This window comes from Epinephelus moara, chromosome 5 (assembly GCF_006386435.1).
Source record: "Epinephelus moara isolate mb chromosome 5, YSFRI_EMoa_1.0, whole genome shotgun sequence".
In the NCBI taxonomy this organism is placed as follows: domain Eukaryota; kingdom Metazoa; phylum Chordata; class Actinopteri; order Perciformes; family Serranidae; genus Epinephelus; species Epinephelus moara.
This window is the reverse complement of record NC_065510.1, coordinates 4,617,228-4,628,140: the sequence shown is the minus strand read 5'-3', so window position 1 is coordinate 4,628,140 and position 10,913 is coordinate 4,617,228. Positions and strand designations below refer to the sequence as shown.

The following is a 10,913-nucleotide window of genomic DNA, read 5'->3' as shown; positions in this document are numbered from 1 at the left end:
TGTGTTGGATGTGTGTTGGATGATTGTTGGATGTGTGTTGGATGATTGTTGGATGTTTGTTGGATGATTGTTGGATGATTGTTGGATGTTTGTTGGATGATTGTTGGATGTGTCGGATGTGTTGGATGTGTGTTGGATGATTGTTGGATGTGGGTTGGATGATTGTTGGATGTGTGTTGGATTTGTTGCTCCGCTGCATGTGTCCTGTCCGTCTCCTTGGACTGTGTCCTCAGTGTGTCTTCAGTGTGTCCTCTGTGTGTCCTCAGTGTGTCTTCAGTGTGTCCTCTGTGTGTCCTCGGTGTGTCCTCAGTGTGTCTTCAGTGTGTCCTCTGTGTGTCCTCTGTGTGTCCTCGGTGTGTCCTCAGTGTGTCCTCGGTGTGTCCTCGGTGTGTCCTCTGTGTCTCAGCCATCTGCTGCGGTGCTGTTGGTGCAGATAAACACCATGCGGCTCTCTTCCTTATTTGGGCAGCCTGTGTTGAGCAGCAGCAGGACCTGCTCATCGTCCGCGGCTCGGCCCATAAAGCAGACAGACGACTGCAGCCGGTTCCTCTCAGAGACGACCACAGGGGAGGTCGTTGCTGGCCGACGGCCACGTCTCCGATCTGAGCTGGTGTTTTACTGCAGCTTCTGTTTCCCTCCACAGAACGCTGTAACCCTGCAGATACGAAGCAGACTGACTGTGGAGTTCAGACTCTTCATACAGCTGCACTAACGTTCTTCTGTGGAGACTTTCAGCGTCTTTTAGCTCCTAGTTTTGGGCTCGGGCACATTTACTCAGACGCAGAGACGTGTTTTCTTTATTCACTGTTCACATTTGATTTAAATACTCTGATGTTCTCTGGGTCACTTCCTGATTCTGCTGCTGATGATACAGAAAATATACGAGCTGAGAGGTTTATGTAAAGTACAACCCCAATCCCAAAAAAGTTGAGACACTGTGTAAAAAAAAAACAGAATGCAATGATTCTAAAATCTTTTAGATCTTTATTCAAATAAATACAGTAAAAAAAAAATCAGATATTTAATGTTGAAACTGATAAACTTTATTGTTCTCTGTAAATCTGCAGCAGGTTGTAATAAAGCTGTGACAGGAGCCTGTTTCCTGTCACTGTGTGACATCATCACCTCATGACCAGCGTTAAAAATCTCTTGATGCCCACGGTGCCATTGTTTTCCTATGGAAGCTGGCGTTAACGCTGACGTCGGGGTACTTTTCGTTTTCGGTGTTTTGACGCAACACTGAAAGTTCAGTTTTGTTGAACTTCGTCCCGTTTGACGCTGACCTTTCTGTGTAGAGCCAATGATTTTACAGAAGAACGCAGGCGGGGGCGGAGAGGGGGTGCGGAAAAATTTAAAGATCCGACTACAAGATGGAGGAGAGATCAGTGTTGGGTCAAATCAGCAATCATGTGCAAGCACCTTCACTGTTGAAGTATCTGACTTCAGTGTCTCAACAGTCCCATGATGCGCCTCTCCGGGGTCAACGCTTCATCATGTCCCACACATAATAATAATAATAATAATAATAATAATAGTACATTTTATTTATAGGCACCTTTCAAGTAGAATTTTATAAGTGATGCGGTATTTGATTGGAAGCCAATGGAGTTGCTGCAGGACAGGTGTAATACGACTAGAAGAGTTCTGGAAATAATTCTGGCAGCAGAGTTTTGAACCAGTTGCAGTTTATGGATGGACTCTGGTAAACATGTTCAGTGGGAGACAGGTGTGGACTGCAAGCAGGTCAGTCAGGTACCTGCACTCTGTCACTACGGAGACACGCTGTTGGAACACGTCACAATGTGTCTCATTGTCTTGCTGGAAGAAGACGGGATGTCCCTGAAAGAGACGGCGTCTGGATGGCAGCATATGTTGCTCCAAAACTTGGATGGACCTTTCAGCATTCATGGAGCCTTCACAGACAGGAGGTTACCCATGATGCACCTCCACGAGCCGGTAATGATCTGTATGGTCCTGGAGGACAGGATGTCCATGATGGACTGGTCAGAGCACTTTGTGAGAAACATCCTCCCGCAGAGCCGGAGAGCTACCAACGTTTTAGACGTGCGCATGTGCCGAACACCAGACTCTCAGTTGTATGTTGTACAGACGCAGGTCACTAAATACATACTTTAGATTGTTGTTGTAAAAACAACGTTAGCCTTGCGTTCACACTTGTCTAAAGAAGAAATAGAAACTTTTCTACTACCTAGCACACTAGCCTTTTAGCTAACGCTGTCTCCTTATCAGCTCCTTAATCATGGATCAATAAAGAAAATAGCAACTTTCACCACAGTTTATTTTGGGAGAATCACTCCAAGGAAACGCGTTCTTTGTTTAAATGATCATTTTGAAGTCGAAACAGACAACTTTTCCGCTAACTTAGCTAGCGTGCTAGCTGTGCTAGCTAACGCTGGCAACCAGAAACAAACAACTATGATTCATTGTTGGTTAATTGTGCTATAATTGAAACAAAGAGCACATTTTCTCGCAGTGGTCCTTCTGAAATGAGCAGCGGTTGAAGTTACTATATTCCATCATGATCAGGGAGTTAGTGCACAGACGCTAGCTATAGCGCAAGCATAAGTAGCTAATTGAAATGTTGACTACTGTGAAGTGATTGGCTGAATTAAACTGATAAGTTTTTGACTGACGGGATTGTGAGCCTCCGACTGGCCACATTAAAAAATGATTGACAAATACCGCACCCTCTCCAGCTCACGCATGCACACGTCTACAACAGTGGCTCTCCGGCTCTGCAGGAGGATGATGCTGCTTTGTGTTAGTCGGGCTCAGAGAAGTGGGCGGAGCCTGGTAGAGTCTGAACTGTCATTGGTAGCTGCAGCGATGTGTTTACTGACAATGGTTTTCCAAAGTGTTCCTGAGCCCATGTAGTGATATCCTTTATACAGTCGTGTTGGTTTTTAAAGCAGTGCAGTCTGAGGGGTCAAAGGTCACGGACATTCAGTGTTGGTTTTCAGTCTTGTCCTTTTCGTGCAGAGATTATCTTCTCTGAATGTTTTGATGTTATTATGGACTGTAGATGTGAAATCACCAAATTCCTTCCAGTTGTTTGTTGAGAGACGTTGTTCTCTCGGACAGGCGGGTGGTGATGTGCAGAGGAGGATCTGAGATGCAACTGATTTAGATCGTCACAGAGAAAAGTGTCAGCGGTGTGAACTGGCTGGTCTGAGCTGGACTCAAGCCGGCTGATGGTGTCACCTGACACTCAGCTGGTCAAATGGCCGGCGGCTGGTTTTAAAGCACGTCACCTGTTTCAACAGCCAATCAGCTTGTAGTGAAGTCTACTGGTCAAGTCAAAATGACCACAGACGGCGTGTTGGCTTGCTGTAGCAGGTGCTCCGTCCCCACAGAGCCCTCTGTTTCTGTCCTCACGGTGTGCTGGTGTCAGACGGTGGGTCGCTGCTGCTGCTGCTGGCTGTATGTGCTTATGCCCCGCCCACACACACACATTCTCATTGACTGACTGTATGGAAGGTCACTTCCTGTCAACGTTACAGATCAGAAGCGCAGAGAGTTGTTGACTAGAGATGATACGCCGTCTCATGGTGGTCACTTCCTATCGGCGTTACAGATCAGAAGCGCAGAGAGTTGTTGACTAGAGATGATACGCCGTCTCATGGTGGTGACTTCCTGTCAACGTTACAGATCAGAAGCACAGAGAGTTGTTGACTAGAGACGATACGCCGTCTCACGGTGGTCACTTCCTGTCAACCAGCAGGTTTTTACAACGTTACAGAATGACGCGTTGACAGTAGTTGTTTGTTTCAACTCGCCTGGTCGTGAATCTTTGGTCTGAACTGGGTGTAAGAGTGTGGGAGGGTGTGTAGATATGAAGGAGGTCAGACAGGTACGAAGGAGCTTAAAGAAGCAGAATCTTGAAATTGATGAGATATTTAACAGGAAGTCAGTGAAGCTGCTGGAGAACAGGAGTGATGCGACCTATGGAGGGGGTTCTCGTAATGATACGAGCAGCTGAATTCTGGACCAACTGGAGTTTATGAAGACACTTGCGAGGAAGAGGACAGAGCTGCAATAATCACTATGGGATGTAATTAAAGAGTGAAGGATAGTGACGCTGTGAGGTGTGGAGGTGATTACTCTCATACACACAGAGTCACATAAACAGCTCAGCTGGAACGCTGTCTTTTTCAGATTAAGGAGAAAAACCATAATATTTTGTGATGTAAACGTCCTCATTAATATGCAAACAGTCATTTTGAAGGTGAAGTATTTCTCTCAGCAGTTTCACTGAAGTAAAGTCGTCCTGAACATGAAGCTTCAAGTTCCCTAAAACTGTGACACGAAGGCACGTCCTGGAATCACAGAGACAAACCCTCCAAACCATCAATCTGCTGACATCAAATAAACATGGAGGCAATTTTCTGTTTCCACGCTGCCGGCGCACACACACACACACACACACACACACACACACACACACACACACACACACACAGTGCATGTGTCCAATGAGGGCTGCTGTAGCCTGCAGCTCAGCGAAGCTTCCAACACTCAAAGGCAGAACAATCAAACTTGTAATTGTGTCATCACTGACCTCAAATCAAACTGGTCTGAACTGGAAACTCTTCATCAGAGTCTGTGATTGGCTCTTCCACATCAGGTTTGTGATGTTTTCTGCAGGGTTTTGGAGACGTAAAGATCTCTGACATGTTCCGAGTGAACAACTTTCCCTAAAATCACTGGGCGCCATCTTGGCTCCTTCCTATAACTGATTGATATGTGTTCCAGATTAAAGTCTGTTCTTCAGGAACAATGACTTTGACAGAGGAGTCGTACGGATCATCATTAACGCTTACAACCTTTTTTTTTCAGGAAATGTTTCTGTAACTGCTCGCTGCTACAGCTCTCTTGTTTCTGTTCTCATTCTTCTTTCTTGCTTTCTGTCAGTTAAATAAGAAACAAGCATCTTCTAAAATCTGCCTGGACCGTGATCACCACGGCGATATTTCAGCTTGTTTTCTTTATCGGCGTCTGCACACTTCTCCCTCTGCAACCTTTCTGTCTGTTTTTCTTCTGTTTCAGCAAAACTGTTCAGATCAATATAATTGATGATGAGGAATATGAGAAAAACAAGAACTTCTTCCTTGAGCTCGGAGAGCCTCGGCTGCTGGAGATGAGTGAGAGGAAAGGTGGGGGTGTCGCCTTCCTGTCCTGTAACCCCGCCCACCTTACTAATGACCTTTAACCTCTGTTAATTCAAACTCACCTCCAGACCTCACAGGGAAGATCATCAACAAACAATTTGTTGTAGATATTCAGACTTTGAGTTAAAGTCACAATGAAAATCAGAGAAGAGAAACAAAACGACAAAACTCACAGCACACTACGTACACTTCCTCTCAGAGTCGTAAATCAGTGAATAGTAAACATACAGACATGGAACACATATTTTGAGATTCAGTGTGACTGTCACTTCCTGAGGATGTCAGTATATCTGATGTCTATCCAGAATAAACGTCCAGAAATCCACTTGGAAATCACAGAAAAACAGTCTGCAGAGCCTCCCTGAGAATCTTCATGTTTTAAGTTTTCCTCAGTGTCACAGTGATGACTGTCTGTACATCCATGAAGTCACCGCAAACAGAAGACAACAGATAATTCAGCAAACTTTAACAGTAATCAGTTCGGCTATATGGAAACTAATGTGGGATAAAACACTGGCAGCATTATGCTTCCTGTTTACAACCCTGATTCTGAAAAAGTTGGGACACTGTGTAAAACATGAATAGAAACAGAATGCAGTGACTTGTAAATACAGCTAAATACAGTCCAACGTAAAGATATTCAATGTTCAAACTGATCTTCCGATTGGTGGACGACCCGCTCTGCCTCTGAGCCAGATCTTTGAGCGGGACGATGACAAAGTTCAAAAACGATTTTAAATTGCATGAAACTTTTTTTATACATTAAAGTGTCTTAAAACATTTTCAGTACAACAAAGCAAATTGATTGCAACGTCCCAGCTGCCACCAACATCGTTCAACATTAATATTTGGTTGAGTTTAGGTCGAAACGTCAAATTCAACATCAGGATCACGTCTAACGCCAACATCAGTCTGATGTAGAGAACTGTGTTGTTCAGTAACTGAAATGCAACGTCTTCCAATCGTCTCATGCCAACGCCATCATTGACTTTCCACGTCCACATATGACGTCCAAGGTACCCTGGGTGTGTTGGTTGTTGACGTTCTGGGACGCCGTGTCAACTTCAGCCTGTGACACAACACCACCAACTGATGTTTTTTTCCTTCAACAGCATACACACACGTGGTTAGGTTTAGCCAACACACACACGTGGTTGGGTTTAGCTAACATACACACGTGGTTACGTTTAGCTGACACACACACGTGGTTACGTTTAGCCGACACACACACGTAGTTACGTTTAGCCGACACACACACGCGGTATCTTTTATCCAACACACACGTGGTTACATTTAGCCAACACACACACGTGGTTACGTTTAGCCAACACACACGCGGTATCTTTTATCCAGCACACACGTGGTATCTTTTATCCAGCACACACGTGGTTACGTTTAGCCGACACACACACGCGGTATCTTTTATCCAACACACACGTGGTTACATTTAGCCAACACACACACGTGGTTACGTTTAGCCAACACACACGTGGTATCTTTTATCCAACACACACGTGGTTACGTTTAGCCGACACACACACGCGGTATCTTTTATCCAACACACACGTGTTACGTTTAGGAATAAAGAACAGGGTTAGGTTTACAATCTTACAGGAAGTGAACACCGGCCTCCTGAGTGAAAGTCTGTGGTTGTTAGAACCATCCACCACCCCTCCCACCTGCCCTATGTGGACTTCCGCCGCCCTAACTTTCGTTGTTGTCCCACTACGTTTCCCCCTGACACCGCCGGGCGCTGTTAAACAATAACAGTGACCGGTCACGTATCATGCCGACGTGAAAGAAGAGCATTGTTTGTTAGTGTCTGACACCAGATGTCACTGACCAAGCACCGTTTTTTTGTCAGAGTGAGACCAGGTTGGATTTTCAAACCACCCAAAATGTAACGTCTGATGTAGGAGTGCAGCGTCTTTCTGACATCATACTGATGTTCGCTGGCAGCTGGGTTAACAACAACATGTGTCATGACTGACATGTAGTGACTCTGCCTGTAAATAAAAGAGGATAAAACAAACAGAAAATAAATGTTTAATTGGAATTTGGAGGTTTGAATGTTACCGTGATGAACCTTTGCAGTTTTTTATATCAAAGAATCAGAAAGTTTCTAAGGTAGATATTCTGATATATCTTTATACTGACAATCAGCGAGGACAGGTTCATGTCCCATCAAGACTCAGAGCTCCAACTTTTACTTCCAAACATACCTCCTCCTCCTCTGGCAGCTCTCATGGGGAAAGGGTTTCAATTTCGGTGATTTGGGTGAGGTGGTGATGATGATTATGATGAAGATGTGAATGCCGCTGAGGTGAGACCGTCTTATGTCTTTCATTGTGACTTTAACCTCAGAGTCTGATCCCTCCTCCCTGCAGGCCCGATGAGGTGAGGTCATCTCCTCCTCATCCCTGTTGCCACGGCATTGCCACGGTAACTCAGACGATGGAATCCTGTCACACTGCATCTGTCAGCCTCTATGAGTGTGTCTGAATGTGTGTTGCATGAGCTGTGACCTCTGACCCGCCCTCCCGCTGTTGTCTTTCGTCCGCAGGAAGACCATAGCCGTTAGAATAATTGACCACGACGAGTACGATAAGCAGGCCAGCTTCTACATAGAGCTGCAGCAGCCATATTGGAACAAGAGGAGATGGACAGGTGTGGAGACGCACCTTGACCACTCTGACGACCTTTGACCTTTCCTTCATCTGCCTTCAGGCGCTCTTTATCCTGCTTTTTGTTCAGTTTGCTCCCGCAGCTGTCGCTCTGCTCCTCCTTCACTCAGCTGGCTTCTGATTGGTCAGAGCTGTTGATGGAAGGTCTTCATGATGAGTCCTGATTGGTTCAGACCAAACCTGAGCCTGTGATTGGATGCTTTCCACTGGTTGGACCATGGCGGGACAGTTTAGGACAGGTCTGACATCTTAGGATGGGTGGGAATAAGTTTAATATGTGAGGACAGGTGAGGACAGGTGAGGACAGGTGAGGACAGGTGAGGACAAGTGAGGACAGGTGAGGACAGGTGAGACCAGGTGAGGACAGGTGTCCCTGCTGTCTTTCTGTTCCTGTCCGTGTCTGTATTCATCTCACAGAGTTTGGGTTTGGATGTTCGTCACCAGATTAACACTGAACATGGTCCTGTGACATCAGCATGTTAACGGTGTTTAACAGTGACGTGTTTTCTTACGGTCACACGTGTTGAAGTTCATACATAGATGATTTGACATGAATCCGTCTCTTTTACTTCACACTGTTAACAGACAGGTTTATTCTGGATCCATATTTCAGTCATGTTCAGCTACAAAGGACTTTGTGAGAGACGATGAAAGATGATTTTAAATGAGAACAAAGTGAACTGGGCTTCATCAGGAGACCTCAGCGTCTCTTCTCGTTTCTCTGCTTAATGTTTCCTTCGTCTGTTTCTTCTCTTCAGCTGTGTTGCTTCAGGAAGTCGGTAAGCTGCTCTCATGTTTCCCTCTTCTGTCCTGCTGTCTGTCCGTCATTCTGTCTGACTTCATCATGTTGTGTGACTGAAATGTTTTCTCTGGATGTCTCTACTACAGCTCCAGTGTGTCGGATTAAAAGTGAATATGATCTAATCAGTGTGTTTTCTTCAGTGAGAAATCACCTGAAAATAAGAATCCTGTTTCCGTTACCTTAAAATCAGACGTTTATATCTACGTAGGAAGCAGGTCCTCGTCTATGGAGAAGTGTTTTACTGCCGTTGTAAATTTATTTTGAAACACAGATTGTCTGCATGCAACGAGCAGAAACTGAACATTTCCTGTGAGAACAGACGTTTATTTTGAAAAGACACAGAGAGTGTAACAGGCATTAACTGACAACCCAGTGTCACTCCGAAGGTGTCAAACAAAAAAAGCGTAGTGCTTTTATTTTGAAAGAGACTGTATGCAAACTGTACGTTTCCTGTGAAAACAGAAGTGTATTTTGAAAAGACACAGAGGATGTAACAGGCTGAAGTTGACACGGCGTCCATGACCAAACATGGACGTGGGACGAGGTCACAGTGAGGATGTGTTGTAATTGACACGCTGTCCCCGAGCGTCCAAAACTGACGCAGGAGGATATCGAGACAGCATATTTAGACGTGTAGGTCGACTGACAAAGCGGCAGTATTTGAAGAGTTGGGATGAGACTGTGTTAGTTTCTACGGTAGCCTAGAACAGACAAAGCAAACACCAGCTTTAGATGAGCACATTCACATTTTTGTGTCGGCCGCCATAGTTAGCCGCCCCTCCTCAACAAGAGCATCGGAAAAATACAGATTCCTGTAACGTGAAACGTCTTTATTCAGAGTTTATCCTGGTGTAAATCAGCTGGTCTGAGACCTCTGAGGATAATTCAGCTCCTGAACAATGAACGCTGAAGGAATTCTAACCAGGAGAAGTTTCAGCTGGTTAAAAATCTGCAGTCTAGACGTCACTAAATCGTCCTGAATCTGACACACTGGAGCTTCATTAAACAAAGAATGAGAGAAAAATCTGAACAAACTTTGACTTTTGACTTTTCCTTTTTTCTAACCTTTCAGGTGGATTCGTGAGAACAGGTAGGTGAACTCTGTCTTTACATTGACTCATTTCTAACGACATAATGTGGGAACGTTTCCTGTTAATCTGCGTTCATTTATCCTTTTTGGCCTCTCACCAGAGAAACAGCTGTATGGTAAGACGCCTCTCAGTGGTGTGAACGTTTGCTTTAAAGTGTTTCGACACTTTAAGCAACAACACAGACAAAACCAGAGATGCAGCACTTTAATGTGACACTGAAACCTCTCATCTCTCACTCTGTGGAGGCAGATCACATTAACATGGCCCACACAGAGCCCTGCAGGATCAGAGCTGAGAGCAGGCGTCTCATTTATAGAGACAAATCAGTCTCGTTATTGGCGACAAATGTGAGTTTCACAAACATAAATTTAAAAAAATAAGTACAAGAATGTGTGCGGTGATTTGAGGTGTTTATGGTGTTTGTGAATACATGCTGGACACATCTGTAAATCTTGATTTTATTTGTAGATGATGAAACATTTGTCTCTGATAGTGAGTTTGATTTCTCTTTACAACTTTCACTGAAACCTGAAAGTCCAGTTCAGACCAAAGACCAAACACCTGCTGTCAACGCTCCGTTCTGTAACGTAAAAGCTACCAATTCACAGGAAGTGACCACAATGAGAGGGTGTATCATCTCAAGTCAACAACTCTCTGTACTTCCGCACAGTCAGTCAATGAGAATGTGTGTGTGTGGGCGGGGCATAAGCACATACAGCCAGCAGCAGCAGCGACCCACCATCTGACACCGGCACACCGTGAGGACAGAAACAGAGGGCTCTGTGGGGACGGAGCACCTGCTGCAGCAAGCCAACACGCCGTCTGTGGTCATTATGACTTGACCAGCAGACTTCACTACAAGCTGATTGGCTGTTGAAACAGGTGACGTGCTTAACGTTCCTGATTGGCTGTTGAAACAGGTGACGTGCTTAACGTTCTAAAATCTTTCATACATTAATTTTCTGTATCGCTTATCCTGTTGGCGGTCGCAGGGGGGTGGAGCCTATCCCAGCTGACACTGGGTGAGAGGCAGGGTTCACCCTGGACAGGTCACCAGACTATCACAGGACTGACACATAGAGACAGACAACCATTCACACTCACATTCACACCTACGGACAATTTAGAGTCACCAATTAACCTGCAT

At 45.0% G+C, this 10,913-nt stretch overlaps 2 protein-coding genes across 52 annotated transcripts in view; one reads left to right on the top strand and one right to left on the bottom strand.

The window, feature by feature from the left end:
- The window catches only part of LOC126389674 (spectrin beta chain, non-erythrocytic 1-like), a 187,156-nt gene that overhangs the window by 62,503 nt on the left and 113,740 nt on the right, over positions 1-10,913 (bottom strand). The gene's annotated exons all lie outside the window — the stretch shown is intronic.
- LOC126389688 (sodium/calcium exchanger 1-like) overlaps positions 5,074-10,913 on the top strand; it is an 18,195-nt gene continuing 12,355 nt past the window's right edge. For both annotated transcript variants that reach the window (XR_007569885.1, XM_050043475.1), the window contains exons 1-3: positions 5,074-5,174; positions 8,632-8,652; positions 9,748-9,765. Coding sequence is in view for 1 of the 2 variants with exons in the window: in XM_050043475.1 (XP_049899432.1) it covers positions 5,159-5,174; positions 8,632-8,652; positions 9,748-9,765 (55 nt within the window). In the remaining variant the exon portion in view is untranslated. The remainder of the gene's footprint in view (positions 5,175-8,631; positions 8,653-9,747; positions 9,766-10,913) is intronic.